Source organism: Crocodylus siamensis, chromosome 10, assembly GCF_052110815.1.
Source record: "Crocodylus siamensis isolate JL-2025a chromosome 10, ASM5211081v1, whole genome shotgun sequence".
Classification (NCBI taxonomy): Eukaryota; Metazoa; Chordata; order Crocodylia; family Crocodylidae; genus Crocodylus; species Crocodylus siamensis.
In genome coordinates this window covers 977296-995517 of record NC_143404.1, presented here as the reverse complement: position 1 = coordinate 995517, position 18222 = coordinate 977296, and the positions used below count along the sequence as shown (strand labels likewise).

At 42.4% G+C, this 18222-nt stretch overlaps 2 protein-coding genes across 3 annotated transcripts in view; one reads left to right on the top strand and one right to left on the bottom strand.

The window, feature by feature from the left end:
• Positions 1 to 412, bottom strand: part of RNF145 (ring finger protein 145) — a 65252-nt gene extending 64840 nt beyond the window's left edge. The window contains exon 1 of the mRNA XM_090064056.1: positions 394 to 412. The gene's annotated coding sequence lies outside the window, so the exon portion shown is untranslated. The remainder of the gene's footprint in view (positions 1 to 393) is intronic.
• A 1054-nt stretch (positions 413 to 1466) lies between these two features.
• Positions 1467 to 16613, top strand: UBLCP1 (ubiquitin like domain containing CTD phosphatase 1). 2 transcript variants are annotated; one of them, XM_090064058.1, is made up of 11 exons: positions 1467 to 1621; positions 3732 to 3925; positions 4441 to 4532; positions 4983 to 5068; positions 5163 to 5278; positions 6084 to 6182; positions 7071 to 7108; positions 10070 to 10168; positions 10568 to 10684; positions 14403 to 14530; positions 15596 to 16613. In XM_090064058.1, the coding sequence occupies exons 2-11, from the start codon at positions 3772 to 3774 to the stop codon at positions 15621 to 15623; spliced, it is 957 nt and encodes a 318-aa protein (XP_089920184.1). In that variant the 5' UTR covers positions 1467 to 1621; positions 3732 to 3771; the 3' UTR covers positions 15624 to 16613. The 2 variants fall into 2 exon arrangements, with proteins under 2 accessions (XP_089920184.1, XP_089920185.1); XM_090064059.1 differs by having other exon boundaries at positions 1472 to 1621; positions 3735 to 3925.
• Positions 16614 to 18222: the final 1609 nt, after the last annotated feature.

Here is an 18222-nt window from a genome sequence, read left to right as displayed (position 1 = left end):
TCACACCTAACAGTGCTAACATTGTATGGCATCTCACAGCTGCCTGTAAGCCGCAGCACCCTGGTTGAGAGAGTGACCAAGTTAAATCATTCTGTTTGCTGCAGATAAGGCCTTAGACGTGTTCCCAGCGAGAGTAAATTACACCATGCTGGCAACTCCACTCCACCATGCTCAAGCCCCATGTCCTAAACTCATGTTAGCAATGATAGGATTTTTTTTTTTTATTCTCCAGGATCGATAGGCCTTGGGGAAATGCATGGAGGGAATCACAGTGCACATGAAATTAAAGGATCAGCATTGGAAATAGAAAGGCAGGGGCAGAATTCTGTACACCTAAGAAGTGAACCATTTCAGTACATGAACGTACACATCATTTTAGCCAAGTTTGGGTACCTGTTCTGGATCGCCTCCAAGTGAAGTAGGAATGCTTGCTCTCCGGCTCATACCGCTCTTCGCAGAAACACAAGCTGATGAAATGACAATTTCCAAAATCAACTTGAAAAGGTGCATAGTCGCAGGCAGGCTTTGGGAGGGAAAACCCTTATTCCTCCCTATTCCCCAGTTGTTCAACCATCATACACCCTCATACGCTGTCATCTGTGGCCTGAGCCATAAGCACACTCCATCAGGCCAACAGCTGATCTGGTCCCGAAGCCTCGTTGGCTGGCTTGTGCCCTGAAGGCGGGATACACCTGCACGTGTGTGGACTAGTTAAACCATGTGTGTGTATGCATGTCTGCATAGACATGTGTATCTAGACATACATAGGTATACATGTGTCCACACACACAAGTGGGCATGTGCATATACACACATTTTGGGGTGTGTGTGTGCATATATACACACAGGTATGCATATACACATGCACATAAATGTGCATTTACACACACAGGTGTGCGTATACACACACGTAAGTGGTCGTATACACATAGACATAAGTGGGTGTATACACACACAGGTGCGTATGCACACAAAAAGGAAGTTTATTTCCTACCCATGGGGACTTTTTACCATCTTTACATTTCCCTGAGCCTGAAAAATACCTTTTTTGGGGTTGTTAGTTTTTTTACAATTTCTCAGTTGGTTTAAGAAAAGGGATCATCTCTGAACCCAGAGATGCAGAGTTTTGCATTTCTTTTGGTCTCCAACCAACACGGCTGCCAAATACATCCCTGTACACTCATGCACACACACGTGTGTGGGGTTATTTGGTACGTATGCATACATACATGCATGTGTGTGTGGGTGGACAACTCTGTGCGTGTGTGTGTGTGTAGGCGCCTGTGTGCGTGAGGGAGCCCTCCGCCCCTCCCCGCAAGCGCGCTCCTCACCCCCGGCCGGACCGACCCAAGGCCCAGGCCCCCTCAGTCACGCCCCACTGTTGCCCCGGCAACGGCGTCCACGCCAGGAGCACTTCCGGGCGGCGGCGTGCACTTCCGGGCTACACCGGAAGTCGGCAGACCGGGCCACGTTCTATGGGGAGAGAAGCAGCTCGGCTTTGCCGTATCCGGGTCTTTCACCCCCCACCCCCGCGCACTTCCGGCTCGCGGGGAAACGAACAGGGATCACTTCCGCTTCCGGTGTGGCTGCTGCTGGGAAGGTGCCGGTTCCGCAGCCCTGGGTGAGCGGGGGGGGGGGGGGGTCGCTCGTCCCTAGGAATGACGTCACTTTTAGGGGAAGGGGCCCTCAGCTCCCCCATGAGTGGGGTGCCCTCAACGCTCTGGGGGGTGGCGGCACCCGTGGGGGGTGGGGGGCACACGTCCGTTAACTTCTCGGCACAACAAACAACACGGGGATGGGGCGAGGTCGGAGGTTACAAACGAGGGATGTGCAGGGGGCGCCTGAAGGAGTCGCGGGAGCTGGTGAGACTCCGCAGCAAACCCATCACCTCATCAAATACCCGCGGATTATCCACAGTGATGCTTTACCTCTGTGTGGGGAAAAACAGTGGCTGATTCGGTTTTGTGGCCATCGAAGCCTGGCACGCGCCTTGCTGTGAAGCATGTCCTGCACCCAGTCGGTGCCGTATGAAACACGCTGTCCATCTCATTCGAAGCGGCCTTTTACTCGGAGACCTCCTCAGAGACCGTGGAAGCACCAGGTTGAGTTGGACCGACCAAAGTTGTGTTGACCCGTGACAAACACAAAGAGCGTTTGCTTCCAGCCTAGCATCCACGAATGGCCAGAGGGCCTCTCTCGGGCAGCAAGCTGCGCGATTCAAGCTACTGGTGCTCTCCAGCGGATCTGGGCTTTTCGGCGTGCAAGGAGTTCTCTTTCCTTTATGGAGAAGAGCTTTTGCATCTGGATAAGTTTCTGCTGCTGTTAGATAACAGATTTCTAGACGATACTTGCTGGCGTTGTGACAGCAGCCCCTGAGCAACGTCCCTATTTGTCTCGCAGCTGGCGAGGACCAATTAATTGCCAGGGGCTACAGCCACTTCTGGAGGGGCATTTTTGTAGGAAATGAGCTGTTAGATGTGTCTGTTAAGATCCTTCAAAGCTGGTTTCAGCTCCGCTTGCAGCAGAAGATTATTGAGGAGATTAGGATGTAGATGTAGTCCTGCGCGAAGTACTCGCTTCTCTCTGCTTCAGGGGGATTTATTTGTAGGCCTGGACATGCTAGAGAAACAGAGTTGGCTCCGGTGACTAAATCTAAATCCACTAACAACTGGATCTGTTAGTTGCTTTTGATACAGCTCATACTCTGAGCACTGCATCCCAGCAAGAATAAATCATTGCCTGAACGGCTGTGCTAGGGAAAGAAAATGCTCTTCATAGAGTAGATGGTGCTGGCACTTGAGATTTTAGTTCCTGGCTTAATCACTGATGTACAGTGTGATCTTGGGCAAATTATTTAATCTGGTTGGGGCTTGATTTCTCATTGGTGATGTTAGGATAATAGCATTCTTCTCCCCTAGTGATTTTTGGATTGGCTTTTGGGGTACAGGCTATCTTGTGTCTACCCAAGGCCTTGATCTTTGTTGGCTCCATCATGCTCCTGTTATGCAGGTGGTAAGATTATTTTCTGACAGACCCCAAGGATAATATTGGTTGAATGCCTCACTCAAAAATCTCTCCCCATCTGCTCTTGTGCTTGTAAACTAACCCAATTGTTTTGAATACAGTTTATGAACGATGCTACTTAAATTAGAGATTTGGTAATTATGGCTGTTATGTCTGCACTATAATCAAAGTGAACTGGTTCCAGTCTAATTGCATTGTGTGGGTGTGTGTTTTGGCTTTGTTTTCAAAAACACCTACCTTGATATTGGCATAATAAAATATGGCCTGGAGTGTGTATTATTGCAGGTAGAGCACAGATCTGTGTAAGTGAGTAAGGAAGGCCAGTTCTTAATTTTAACTGTATGCTTAAAACAGGGGTGGGCAAGATGTGGCCCGCCAGGCCATTCTATCCAGCCCACAGAGCCCCTAAAAAATTTAGAAAATTAATATTCATCTGCCCCAGGCTGCCTGTTATGCGGCCATCTGGCTTGCCAAAATTCAGTAAGCGGCTCTCCGCCCAAAATGATTGCTCGCCCCTGGCTTAGAAACATAATTCTGGAAGCACAACTACATAAAAAAAAAAAAAAGTGTGTAGGGCTCACAATAATGTAACAATACAATATGCTCAAAAATATTGTTACTTGTAATGTAGTCTCCCCTTCCAGCTAACTGCTCTTCTTAGTTCTGTATTTTATATGAACGTCTTTCCCCCCCCACTTTCACCTCAGCAGGTGTTTCTGACGGCAGTACCAAACATATGCTTCAAGGATGTCTCTGTCTCTCACAATAAAATGGGGTGGACAGGAATATACCATCACCTCACTGTCAGAAGAAGATACAGTATTAGATCTCAAGCAGTCTCTCAAAGGTCTTACTGGAGTGCTACCAGAGCGCCAAAAACTGCTTGGCCTCAAAATGAAAGGTATGCCATCCACAAATTCATGATATTTACCTCAGTCATCGCATGGAGAGCTTCTTCTTAGCCTGTCCAAGGGGTGCGCACTAACAGAGCTTTTTACTTCCCCACCTAATGCCTGAAATGCTTTGGATGGTTAACACATCATTAGGTGTTGCTTAGCATTAGTATGTCAACATGCTACATCATGTAGCAGCACATCATAGTGTACATCAGCAGTTTAAACTGCTGCAAATTAAACTGTAAATGCAACAGGAGCTGCATATGTGCAGAATGCGGCATTGTGGAGCCCCACTCTTGGTTGGACTTATAAGTACCTTTACATGGCAAGTAATTTGGACTAGCATTAATTTTCAAAATGCATTTATAACACTTCTGCCTTGACTATATCAATGACAATAACAGATACAAGGGGAAACTGAGGCTCCAATGGCATAGTATTGTGTGTGTCATCTAGGATCAAATGTGATCGTGCAACCTCCAAGAGGGGAAGAAAAATACAAAAATCTGCTTTATTGCAGGCAGACCTGCAGATGACGACGTTAAGCTCGGAGCTCTCAAGCTGAAACCAAATACTAAAATTATGATGATGGGAACTCGTGAAGAGAGTCTGGTAAATTGTTTGTTCCCTTATTCCTGTTAAAAAGAACTGTATTTTTGGCAGCTGTTTTCTGCCTTTGAGAAATGCTAACATTCCAGAAAGTAATATACAAAAAGAGGTACATTTATAACTCTGTGCTGCTGTCATTTGTATGGAACATGAGTTTTCTTACAGAACTTTTAATTGATTTCTGCACGCTAGAAAATGTACTTCTTTGCAAAATTGCTGTGCAGTGACCAAATTTATGTGCAAGTCCTGTTGCTGTGATATCCTGGCAATAATATTTCTCAAGCCTGTCACTAATATTTATCAGTATTTATAAATAATTATGGTACTACTGAAGTGAAAAGCATTTGGATTAAAGAGTATTACTTTTCTTGTGATGTGTTGTAACAAAATCCAGAGGTCTGGCATGAGTTTCATTTATTGCTGCTGTGGTTTTTTTTTATTATTACTGTCTAGGAAGATGTCCTTGGACCACCCCCTGATAATGATGATGTCATTAATGATTTTGATATTGAGGAAGAAGTTGTTGAAGTAGAAAATAGGTGTGTTGTTCTAGCCATTTTAAGAAAAGATTGCACTGTTACTTAATGTTCAGTCTGCACTCGTTAACCATAATTGTTTATACTGTTGTATCAGGGAAGAAAACCTTCTAAAAATTTCCCGCAGAGTTAAAGAATACAAAGTGGAAGTTCTGAATCCACCTAGGGAAGGGAAAAAGCTGTTGGTACTAGATGTTGATTACACACTGTTTGGTAAGTTGAAGAACCTCTTGATTCGCTTTGGCTTGTATTGCTCTCTTGCTATTATTTTAAATAATCTTGTGCCCTTCCAGCATTTTGTACTGATGATTTCATGTGATACGTATAGTTGCTACATGGGGATGCAAAAAAAAGACTTACAAAAATAGTGTAGACTTGTATCCAAGTCAGCTTCCAGTTATCTTCTGTCCTGAGCATTTAGGTGGTAAATGTGTGAGGAACTGACTTAGTGCAAAAGGGCAACTCAATCTGCAAGTGAGTCCAGCTCTTGGTAGGGGAGTTGCAGGGGGAGGAAAGGAGAGGAGATTCCTTGATTATGAAAAGTCTACCCAGACACATTTCGCCTTGAAGCCGCCAGATCAATGCCCTTGAAAAACCAACGTTTTTCTCTTGATAACTTCACATTGGACTGGAATTTGGGGGCATCAGGAGAGACTGATTCAAGCTTTTAATTACAGCTTGAGGTGAGGATGCCATTAATAAATCTGTATTTAATAGTTTCATAAACAGTAGTCTTCTGATTAAGGCAGACTGCTATATTTGTAGTGAGGTATGCACAGTCACCAATACTGTCCTTTTTTGAGATGAGGGAAGAAAGACTGTCTTATGGTTAACTGAACTGGATTTGGGGGAACATGGGTGTTAGTCCCTGCATAGTGGTGTTTTAGGAGAGTAAATTCACAAATGTTTTCAAAGTGCTCAGAAGCTTAATTGATGGGGCTTCTACAAATATCTGGCTAGGAAGAAATATAAGACTAAAACATTGTAAACTAGTGATGAATGCTTGTTTTCTTTTCAGACCACAGATCATGTGCTGAAACTGGGGTAGAGTTAATGAGGCCATATCTTCATGAATTCCTAACATCTGCATATGAGGATTATGATATTGTAATTTGGTGTAAGTTATTTTTATTAGCAAGTTAAAGTTCTCTTGTAAATCGTTCAGTATACATAATGCTGGATGTTGCAGTGGAGATTCTGGGTTAAACGTATCTATAGCCCTTGCTATGCATCACAGAGTATCAGGCAATACTTTAATGGTACTTGTACTGTATTCACTGAGTTGGGTCTGTACAGAGGAGCAGTTAGATCTATAACTTTACTAAGATGGTAAATCTCATGTGGACAAGCATCACACACTGTTCTTTTAAGTAAGTGAATAAAGTAGTTTCCGTATGATGATTGTTAGTTTGTGCAGATGAACAAGTACTTGAAGGAATGAAGCTGTATAAGCGACCCCCATGCACTGCTTGATGATACATAACTTTCTGTTGTGGAAATATCCCAGTCCAGGCAATAAGCAATGAGCACCTCTAGCAGAGGTAAGCCAGAAACAAACAACACTGTCCCATTTATATTAAAAAAATGGTAGCTAATCTGCTTCAACAAATTCATTCATTTAATGTCTAACAGTTGGAGAAAGATCTTTAGCTGAGCTGGGGTGTGCAGTAGCCCTAAGTTGTATCACAAGAGGGTTAATTTAGCTTGAACAGTCTAGAATAATCTTTTTCAAATATACAAACATTTAATCTAGTCTCTCTTCTAGCTAAGAAAGACTAGTTTGGTGAACTTCCCTTTGTAAATATTTTAGTCAAAATGAAATTGAATGCAGTGGTGGAGGAAAAGTATAATGAGAAGTTCATTTTGCACATCAGAATTAAGTGTTGTATGCAGATTGTATAGTTTAAAAAAAAAACAAAACTGAATCTGTGAGAATTAAAGAGTTTTGTTTTCAATAGTGTTCTTTCCTCCCTCTTTCCCCTCCCCCCTCTTCCCCTTGTTTTAGCTGCTACTAACATGAAGTGGATTGAAGCTAAAATGAAAGTAAGTTGTTTTGGAAATAACTTGTATGCTGTCAGTATTCGGTAGCCTTGCGTTCATACTCTTTAATCAGATTGCACTCCGCAGAACAGATAATGTTACTAGCAACTGGGAGCAGGTAGGATGAGATCAAAGGCTGTTCAGGCTTTCAAGAAGTTCAAAATGAGTTTTAAAACTAGTCTCCTTTGCAAAATTGCCAGCAAGTCTAATCTTTAAAATTCCACACACAATATTGGTGCAGCAACTGTTCACTTTGCACAGCTAGAACACAGGTTTTTGAAGTGGTCTCATTCAAACTGGTTATGCTTTCTTTATCCTTGTATGCATGCATAGTCTCTCATTGGGATAGCATATGCTACTCTGTAATTGTAAGGCAGCTCTTTTTTAAAAAGTAGAAGTACATATTGAATGCTGGGAGGTGCCTTTCTTATGAAGTCTGCAGAAGACCCTCTTTCAAACTCAGTTCTTTATGGCTTTTAAACAAACAAGTGCTGGTACAACAAACTTGGGAAGCAGATTTACAGTCAGATTTAGATATCCACTTAACAGGCTTTGAAGGTGCTTGTGAAGTTTTTTTTGTTTATGTGGGGGGGGTTTTCTTTTCCTATTGCTTATAATTCAGTGAACTCAAAACCAGTTTTCCTTAGCTGCAAAGTCAAATGTATGTCTTCCTCAAGGAGGGCTCTTTTTCCCCACAAAATTTGTACCCTGGTATCCCTGCTGTTACAGGGCTGCCCTTTTTTCACATTATTTAACAGGGAAACATGTTTTCTACTTTGCTTGTGTTCATTTTTGCTTAATTTGAAAACAAAATCACTTACAGGTACAGCTCAGCTCATTTCAAACTAAGCTATGAAACTTTTTGAGTTATGAAAAAGCAAAGTCACGTTTAGAAGGGTAAATATTATATAGCCTAACTGTAGCCACATACATGCTCCTATCAAATATCTGCTCATTTTTTATGGTTCCTTGTGGGGTGAGGGGAAGAGGGTGGCTACCATTGGCCAAAATCCAGGGTAAGCCAAAGAAATTAAAGTGACTGGTTCACTAGTACAAAAATGTAGTTTCAATTCAATGTGCACATGTGACTGCATATCCTTGTAAGAGACTTGTTTGTCCACTAGATATGTTACTACCTCACTTTCTCCTCTCTCTGGTTCTCAACCAGACAATTCACTGAAGTCCTTCCATAGATAAGGAAAGTCCAATGACACAGGTCCACAACTATATTTGACCTCTACCCAGGCCCTAGCAGATTTGCAGGCATTGATGAAGTCATTCCCCATTCTTGCAGGAATGTGACCAGACTACTTCTCAGTGGTCACAGAGAAGTCTGGGTGACTACCGTGTGCCAGTCCAGGGTCCTTCGACTGAGAAGCAGCCATTTGTTCCATACTGAGCTTTGCCCGCTTCACTCTATTCCTGTCTTTCTACCTCTTAGACATTCTTCTCAGATCTTCTACTTGCTGCTAAAACACAACCTTTATTGGGCTCCCTCTGTACTTGGAGCCTGCTGTAGCCAAGGCTTGGATCTTGATCATTCAAGACTCCGGTTGCTGCTTCTCTAATTGGAGTAAGGAGGACTCCCATTGTATATCCTAATCCTTCTTCAGCTTTGTCATTCCTAATCTACTATTCCCATTCTCCATCTAGGTACAACAACCTTAAGAGTATTTGGACTTTAAAGGGAAGATGCAGAAACAAATGGCTTTGTCTGTGGTCAAAAGTAACCACAGTCTTTGTCGATGCTCAAAGGTAGTCAATAACAGCAGCAACAAAAAAGGAGTGCAGATCAAATTCTTACCAGGCATGCACACATGGAATTCGGAGCCTGCTTAACCTTTAGCTTCAGTATTACAAAAACACTGACCCAAGTGGAAGGCACTTTGTGTGTAAGGAGGATATGCCCTTCTGTGCGTAAGAACAAATCATTCAAGTGTGGCTGTAAGAGTGCTGTTTCAGTGAATGGTTTCTGCCTATGCTGTGCATGGGGCTGAATTTTAAATATGATGTGCACAGTAGCATAATAGTCTGCAGTATAAAACTGATGTTATAGCAGGTCAGCAGATTTCAGCATTGCATTAGAGTTCTGGAAAGGATTTGAAATGGAAATGATGCACAGCCAGTCAGTCAAGGATTATTTCCAAAGTGACTTAAATTGTCTTTGGAATCCTTATTTCAAAAGGAGCCAAACCACTAGAGATTGAGGCATATCTTTGTACTGACTCTAAGTAGTGATGTCTTTCCGTTATCCACAATTCTTTTACTTGGTCTCTAGACCTGGTGATCAGTTGTAGCAACAATAGAAGCAAATAAAAGTGGGGTACAAGCAGACTGCCACCTCCTGGCCAGGAGTAGTTGTTCTCAACCTTGACTTGAGGTGCTTCTCCATACCTTCTGTGAATTAAGCAGCACCCAGTTTCCAAAACTAATTTATATATTGCCTCCTGGCAGAGGAGCCAAGCAGTATGGGTGAGGGACTGTCCAAATAGGGACAAGTGTATCTGCTTATCTCCTCTCACCTTGTGGCACCTTTCAAAGGACCTGGGGGCACCCTGGTTGAGTATCACTGGCGTAAAGATTGAGCAGGGATCCAAAAATATCTGGAAGTGGTGGAGGAGAATGTCCCCTTCCTTCCTGTTGTGCATACTGGATGGTACTGAAGAGGAACAAAAGAGCATGCTCTCTCTCTCACCACTTTCATAAAGCCACTTCAATTTTATACTGGCATCTACCATTCACTTTCTGACTCTAGAAATTGCAAAAGTTCATTCCCACTAGCTTTATTGTCTCTTGGTAGAATGGTTACAGTACAGTATTCTCCTTGGATAGAAGAACAGACACCTATTTTTAGCCCATCTCTAGTCATCCTTTCACAAGTGTAATGTATTACAATCAAGGTTCCTAGCATATAACAGTAAAACTGTCATAATACGAAGCTTCAATAATTAATCTTTGATGCAGGAGCTGGGAGTGAGCACAAATGCAAACTACAAGATAACCTTCATGTTGGACAGTGCCGCCATGATAACAGTGCACACTCCAAGGAGAGGGCTAATTGACGTAAGGACCTTTTTTGTTTTCCCCCATAGGCTAACAGTTTTTTAGTAAGAATAAGTGTATGAAAGAGGGCATACACATACTTTTTTAGGATGAGATATATTTTCCTTAACCAAACCAAGGTTATAACCAAACCAAGCAAACATATAGAACTATTGGGAGAATGTTCATCTGTCTTACGTGATAGATGTATTGGATCTGTTGTTATTTTTAATATATGTTTAATGATGAGTAATTTATGAGGTGCTATCATGAAGAACATGGGCTGTACACACCTATTAATTCCTTGACAAAAAGATCCAAACATTTAGCGCAGTCAAGTTGCAGTACTTAGGTTCTCTATCTTGCAACCTTTAAATCATGAATTTAAATCTCAAAACGCCCGCACACTTATTTTTGCAGGTGAAGCCCCTTGGTGTCATATGGGGAAAATTTTCAGAGTATTACAGCAGGAAAAATACTATCATGTTTGATGATATTGGACGAAACTTTCTAATGAACCCACAAAATGGATTAAAGGTAATTTTCAGTTATATTCTTAGGAAAATATATGGTCTCTACCATAGCTCCTTTCTATTTTAAGACATCTTCTCTAATGAGCTGTAGAGTAATAAGAATACATACTTAAGAATAAGTACAGAGAAAAATCATTAATTTGGATTAGATATTCTTTTTCTAGTAACACTGGAGATGTGCTGAACTGTGTTTTGATTCACTATTAAGAAAAATCCCATTTATAGGTTAGTAAAAGGAAGACTGAAATTACTACTAATACCTGAATTGCCCTCACGTTCAGGTTCCAACTGGGCTGAGCCCTGTAGAGCTAGGTGCTGTACAAACCTAAATAAGACTCTAAAAAAATATGCTAATGGCCAGAAAGTATCTCCAGAAAATATCTTACTGCTGTGCCTTATGGGTAACAAAAATCCTGCTCCTGTGAAATCCTTGATGCTACTTAGCCAACCACCAAGGAGAAAGAGTACAGTTTAAGTAAGGTATGTTTTTTTTGTTAAAAAAAAAAAGACGTTTGAAAATATAGGACTGTAAGATATGTTCTACAATTATCAGTTATTGCATTCTTTAGTAACAGATGCTTTCCTGTCATCCCACCAATAAGAAATATGTCCTAGGAGCAAGGTAATATCAGTGCTATTCTTGGGAAGGGATTGCCAAGATTTTTTTCACATGAGTATTCAGAAACAGCAGTGGGAAAGAGTGCTGAATGGCAAAAATAAGACACAGGTATAATGTATTCCAAGATAAAGGGAGTTGTCAGGAAAGCTATCTCTCTGTCCTCATTTGCCCAAGAAATTATCATGTCAGGAAAATGTTGGAAAAGTCATCTGGTTCAGATGATACCACAAAGCCCATAAAACAGAGCTGAAGACTACACACATCCCCTGTTGTAGAATCTATCGAGTTGCATTGAAAATTATGACAAGACCACTGCATGTCACTTTAAAGCTCTGCCTAATGAAAGGGAAATTTGATGAAGCATGAGACTGACAACAGTATTGTCACCCCCTCATAGCACAAACATGTTACAGCCCAAGTTATATTGACAGCAAGATTCCTTGGAGGTGGCTGAGTGGGAAGGATGTTGGAGGAGAGACAGGAGAGATCAAATGCTCAACCCAGAGCAAAAGAATGTAATCAGGCAGTCAACAGAAGTTTCACCAAAGCATATGATACATACCAATAGCAAGGTAATAGATGGGCAACCCGGTTCCTTTTTAAATCGCTACCCTCCAGTTAAGTAATTTTCTGTTTCAATTTTTTTTTAAAGAGATGGAACTGGGACTAGCTTCCCAGATTAAGGACAATAAGAAGTCCTTTTTTAAATACGTAGGGGGTAAAAAGAAGGTCCCGGGTAATGTGGGGCCCTTGCAGGACGCCATGGGAAACTTGGTCATCACACCAGACGGCAAAGCTAACATGTTTAACGATTTCTTTGCCTCCATCTTCCTAAGTAGGGACTAGAACAACCACCTTCCTGCTGGGCCCCCCTCGGGCCCCGGGGGAGACACACCTGGGCCAAGGGTTAGCGAGGATTTAGTTAGGGAGCTTCTGGAGGGGCTGGACGTATTCAAGTCAGCCGGCCCAGACTATCTCCACCCTAGAGTTCTAAAGGAACTGGCCGGGGTCATTGCAAGTCCCCTGGCACGGCTTTATGAGCACTCGTGGTGCTCTGAGGTACCGGAGAGCTGGAAGAGGGCCAACATGGTCCCCATCTTCAAAAAAGGCAGGAAGGAGGACCCGGGAAACTATAGGCCAGTTAGTCTTACCTCGATCCTAGGCAAGCTGTTCGAGAAAATTATGTTGGCACACATCCAGGAGGGGCCAGCGGGGGACTGCATGCTTAGGGGCAACCAACATGGGTTCATCAGTGGCAGGTCCTGTCAGACCAACCTGGTGGCCTTTTACGATCAGATCATCAGATCATTAGACGCAGGGGTAGCAGTGGATATAATCTTCCTGGACTTCCAGAAGGCTTTTGACACTGTCTCTCACCCTGTTCTCATTAAGAAACTGGGGGGCTGTGGCGTAGACACCCACGCAGTCAAATGGGTTGCCAACTGGCTGGCGGGCTGCACCCAGAGGGTGGTAGTGGATGGGTCCTTCTCAGCCTGGAGGGACGTGGGCAGTGGGGTCCCCCAGGGCTCGGTCCTTGGGCCCGCGCTGTTCAACATCTTCATCAGCGATTTGGATGAGGGGGTAAAAAGCACCCTGTTCAAATTTGCTGATGACACTAAGATGTGGGGGGACGTGGGCACACTGGAAGGTAGCATCAGGCTACAATCAGACCTAGACAGGTTACAAGGGTGGGCAGACAAGAATAGGATGGGTTTCAACACAGACAAGTGCTAGGTGATGCACCTGGGGAGGAACAACCGGCACCATACCTACAGGTTAGGGAACTCTCCTCTTGTCAGCACGGAGGCAGAAAGGGATCTGGGGGTCATCATTGACTCCAAGATGAATATGGGCCGGCAGTGTGGAGAGGCAGTTAGGAAGGCCAACCGCACCTTGGCATGCATCCACGGATGCATCTCAAGCAGGTCCAGGGAGGTGATCCTCCCCCTCTATGCGGCACTGGTCAGGCCACAGCTGGAGTATTGCATCCAGTTCTGGGCGCTGCACTTGAAGAGGGATGTCGACAGCATGGAGAGGGTCCAGAGGAGGCCACTCGTATGATCAGGGGACAGCAGGGCAGGCCCTACGAGGAGAGGCTACGGGACCTGAACCTGTTCAGCCTCCAAAAGAAAAGGCCGAGGGGGGATCTTGTGGCCTGTTACAAACTAGTCAGGGGGGACCAGCAGGCATTGGGGGAGTCCCTGTTCCCCCGAGCACCGCCAGGAATGACCAGGAATAACGGTCACAAGCTGGCAGAGGATAGGTTTAGGTTAGATATCAGGAGACACTACTTCACAGTCAGGGCAGCTAGGGTCTGGAACCAGCTTCCAAGAGAAGTGGTGCTGGCTCCTACCCTGGGGCTGTTTAAGAGGAGGTTAGATGAACATCTTGTTGGGGTCATTTGACTCCAGTACTCTTTCCTGCCATGGCAGGGGGTCGGACTAGATGATCTGCTCAGGTCCCTTCCAACTCTAGAAACTATGAAACATGCTGGTGCAGCTAACATTAAACATCACTGTGACAAGAGCTGTGTACATTCCTTCTTTGCAGTTAACTGCACTTCATGTATTTGTCATGTTAAACATGTCCTGTGCCCAGTTTCTATTCCATTGGAGGTAGCAAATTTCAGAGAGACATTGAAAAAATAAGTCTAGTGTTTCACTTTGCAGAGTGCAAGCTTCCAGATTTTAAATCCAGCATGCATGCCACGTAATAAGAGTTGAGTTAACTCTAGTTTCGGGTTTAGTCTACAAACGCTAAGTAGTGGAAAGATTAGTTGTAGTAAGTGCCCTTCTTGGCCCCTTTTTGCAAAAGAGGCAACAAGAAATATATTCTGTAGTGGTACAGAAGCAATTGGATACTTTTTTAAGAGATGAGGACTTTCTTAGCTCTCAAGAGCTGTGATCTTACCTGATTCTATGCAAGTACCGGAAAAGATATAATTCATGTATCTGCATGTTTTGGCATAGGTTTCTCTAATTTTTCTTTACACAGGTGAGTAGTAGAAACACCTAGTTTACTTTGCATAGTAGTGAACAGAAAACATTAGCATCTGAAGTGGCATGTTCCTTTTAAACAGATACTCTTATCATTTTCTCAATAGATAAGGCCTTTTATGAAAGCGCATTTAAATCGGGATAAAGACAAGGAGCTTCTAAAGCTTACTCAGTACCTCAAAGAAATAGCAAAATTAGATGACTTTTTGGATCTGAATCACAAGCACTGGGAAAGGTAAGGATTAAGTTTCTGTTTCATCCACTGCTCCCTACTCCTCCCACTATATTGTGCTGATGTAATTAGTTCAAGGAAATGACTGCACCATGGAACCTTGCCACAATTTCCCCTTGATGGGTCACTGGTTTCTTGATGGAATTTAGGTAAAAGAGTCAAGCTCTAATGTGCTTTGGGGTCTGGGATCCAACAGCCTGAGTGCAAACTCTTCCCACACCTTCAGGGGAATACCAGCTCTGTAGTTTACATAAGGGTAGAGTGGGGGAGGCTGCCTCGAAGTTGTGTTCCCAGAGTGCTCCTGCTAAGTCCCTTCCTTTTCCATCCTGATGCTGACAAGGCTTAGGTTTGTTAATTTGGGCATACTACCAGCCTCTTTTTAAGATGATAAAATTTAGATCTAGGATGTTTTGAGTATGGGGCACTTCATATAATGGGTTTCTGAATTTTTTAACCAGGGCCTATGCTGTAGTGAGAAGTTAGGCTATGAAGCAGGTTTGGGTAGCAAAGTGTTTTATATTAAGGCTCATCTTCCTTGAGTGAGTCAGGCAAGGCATCTAGTGAGCAAGTCTGGCATCTAGCTCTATTGTACCTTTGAAAGTCTTCTCCATAACATTTTTTTCTATTGCCTGTGGCTTGGATAGGTACGGCTTATCCCACAAAATATGCAAACATTATCCAATGTGCTTTTGTGAAAATGTTTGCTCAACGACTCAGACGAGCAGCACCAGATGTTTGCTAGTTAGACTGGAAAGCCACAGGCCAAGTTACATCAAATGTATTTTGGAATTCTCTGGATGTTACTGCAAAGGGCACGTTAAGGTATTTTAATAGACACAGAAGCTTTTGATGGTTCTGCATTGAGAGACCTCTCTCAACTGGAGTAGGAGAAAGCTGAAGTTGGATAATGAGACTTTGGCTTTGTTACAGAGACAGGGCTTAGCAGTAGTGCCCTCCAGCAAAGCTCTGCTCTTTAAAAGACATCTTAATTCAGTCTTCAGCATTTCTTTGGAAGCATCAGGTGCCTAGCATCAGACTGTTTTACTCTCGCTTATTTCTTCCTTTCAGGTACCTTTCAAAGAAGCAAGGACAATAGCTTTAATAAACTCCCGTGGCAATGAATTGAAGGGAACATAATGGAGATCTTCAGACCTTTCCTTGCTTTTATGCTAGAGTATACTAGTGCTGGACACTGAATCACATGCCAGAATGACTGCTTATACTTGGTCTTCCAGTTGGTTTGTGAGTCTTATTTTTTTAAGATCACAGCAATAAGCTCAAATTGGGAGAAATAGGCCAGTTGCTTTTTTTCCCCCCCCCCTTGCATTTACTTTTGGTATGACTAAATCATTTTCTCCTTCATTACTACTGTAATACCACCATGACTATTAAAGACCAAAAACCATTCTAAAACTGGTAACAATATTTTGTTTAGACCAAAAATATTGAATAAGGTGCCAGCCTTGGCAGCCTATATGTAAGTCGCCTCTTCTCTCTGTCTTATAAACAATCTCCTACTTCTATTCCAGTATTTAAGTCTATGAACTACAGGCCGTCTAAATTTGACATGTATTTTCACTATGTCAGTGTTCCTTTGTGCAAGGCAGAATAAGATTGGAAATTGCCACCTCCAAGGCAAACATACCCTAGTTTGCAAATTTTGTATTACAAAGAGTGGTTTACTGGAATAAATATACTGAAGGGAGAAAAATCCTGTTTGATGGTAAGTCAAAAGCAGTACGTCTAAAGAAGAAATATTCTCATAACCCAATAAAGAATTGAACCTCAAATGAGGTGACATTCTTAATAAAGCATGAGCAAAACCCCCTTGTTAAATCTTGTTAGAGTGCAAACACTGTGTTTTGAATTACAATATTCAGCCATACTGTTCTTAAAGCATCATTTACTTGCGCTGCTTCAGCCTGCACTATAGAAGTGTGATGTGACTGCTGTTTTGCATTACCAACGGTCTGGGATTGTTCAGTTCTGATATTTGAAAGAAGACTGACCCGTTCAAATAAGGATGGTGTATATTGTTCTTAAGGAACTATAGCAGTTGTGTAAATAATAAATACCTTTTTCTTAGTGTTTGTGTCCTATGTTGTCTTAAACTTCTGTTTTGACATCACAAGCAAGGCAGCTGTCCATCCACATGGTGACTTCCCAACCTTCATTTATCACAACTCTGTTATATTAAACAGAGTTGTGTTTTAAACAGAATTGTTCTTGCCTGGTTTCCGCTTTAAATTTAGAGTGGCCCAGTCAATTCTTTGAGAAACTTTCTAGTAAAGGGGGGGGAAAAGCAAATTCCAAATAACAGTACTTGAGCCAAAATCCTGCATCTGCTGGTCTGTAACTTGTACTGCTTGAGAAACTTAGTGTTAAAGGGATTATTCAGTATTAAGTTTTTCTTGTATAATGCCAAAGAGGGGAAATGACCTATCCAAGTCATGCTTCCAAAATATCCACTTTGTAACCACCCAGTATTTCTGTGACACAAACGATTCAAATTAGCAGTGGTTGCAAGTCCTTTTTTTCTTTTCCACTGTAGCACAGTGCATTTGTAGTATGGAGACCATCACTCTGTACCTCTTAAATTCTGTGTTATGACAGTAGATGGATTGGGGCTTGTTTATTTGTGTTAGTCCAGTAGAGTACTGTAAAAAAAATACAGTCTCGGGGACTGAGGGACAGCAGGCCAAATTGAAATCAGATACACTAATGTTAATAGTCTGTCATTTAAACACCATATTGAAATTCAGTGATTCCTTTTAAGTGTTCCATATATGTTACAAATACTTAAATTTGGTTAGGGGAACTCACTTTCACCCTGGCAGTCTTCACTGTCATGTCGCTGTGCCTGACAACTTTTTGGTTATAGTGACTAGTCCTAGTCTCTGTCTCTTACCTGCCTTTCCTTAGTGCTCATGCACAGTTCTTTAAAACCTGTATTAAAGAAGTGACACTTATATTTTCCTTATTTAAGGAGACCCATTCACTTCTGTAATGGAATAATTCTGCCATTGCTCACACAAGGCTTTTGCATTTTTTTGTTTAAAAATGTTTAAATTATTACCCAGGCCTGTTCTGGACATTCAAGCATCCGTTTTAAAACTAGTTCTCCAAACTTAACAGGATATGTAGCACTCATTGACGGTTTGCACATTAGGGTGTTTTTTGTTTTTTCTTTTAAATATCTCTTTCTTTAAAGCAGGAAAGTATACTCACCTCGCCCCCTCCCCATATTTCGGGACCTGCCAGACTAACTAAAGTCATTTCTGGGTATCAATTAAAAAACATCAGCACAAGGGATGAATTCATAAGAAATTTGCTTGCCGTCAGACAACTTTGAGGTAAACAGACCACTCTAAATTTTATTTGCACAAAATGAACTTTTCCAACCAGGAGATCCTGCAACACCTCATCTCTCCTGTGAAATATGAATTTTCATTTCCACCTAGGAGAAATTTTATAAATCTTTGCATTCACCTATGCCCAAAGAAGAGTGAGTGTGGCAAAAAGCTTGCAAATAAAGAATTATTTTGCAAATACCTAGTTGGCCTAATAAAAGGTACCACCTCTACTAAGAGTTCTGTTTCCTTAAGAAAGAAAGAGCTTTAGATATCCTTTGCAAAGCTAAGTGCTGCTAATCATTTCAGTAAGATCAGTCTGAGGAATTAACATTGGACTTGAAT

Excerpts from the sequence above, each read along its gene's own strand:
- UBLCP1 (XM_090064058.1), top strand. The coding sequence starts at position 3,772 with ATGTCTCTGTCTCTCACAATAAAATGGGGTGGACAGGAATATACCATC. Across the intron at positions 5,279-6,083 it reads TGTTGATTACACACTGTTTG|ACCACAGATCATGTGCTGAA; the intron begins GTAAGTTGAAGA and ends TTTTCTTTTCAG. Across the intron at positions 6,183-7,070 it reads TTATGATATTGTAATTTGGT|CTGCTACTAACATGAAGTGG; the intron begins GTAAGTTATTTT and ends CCCTTGTTTTAG.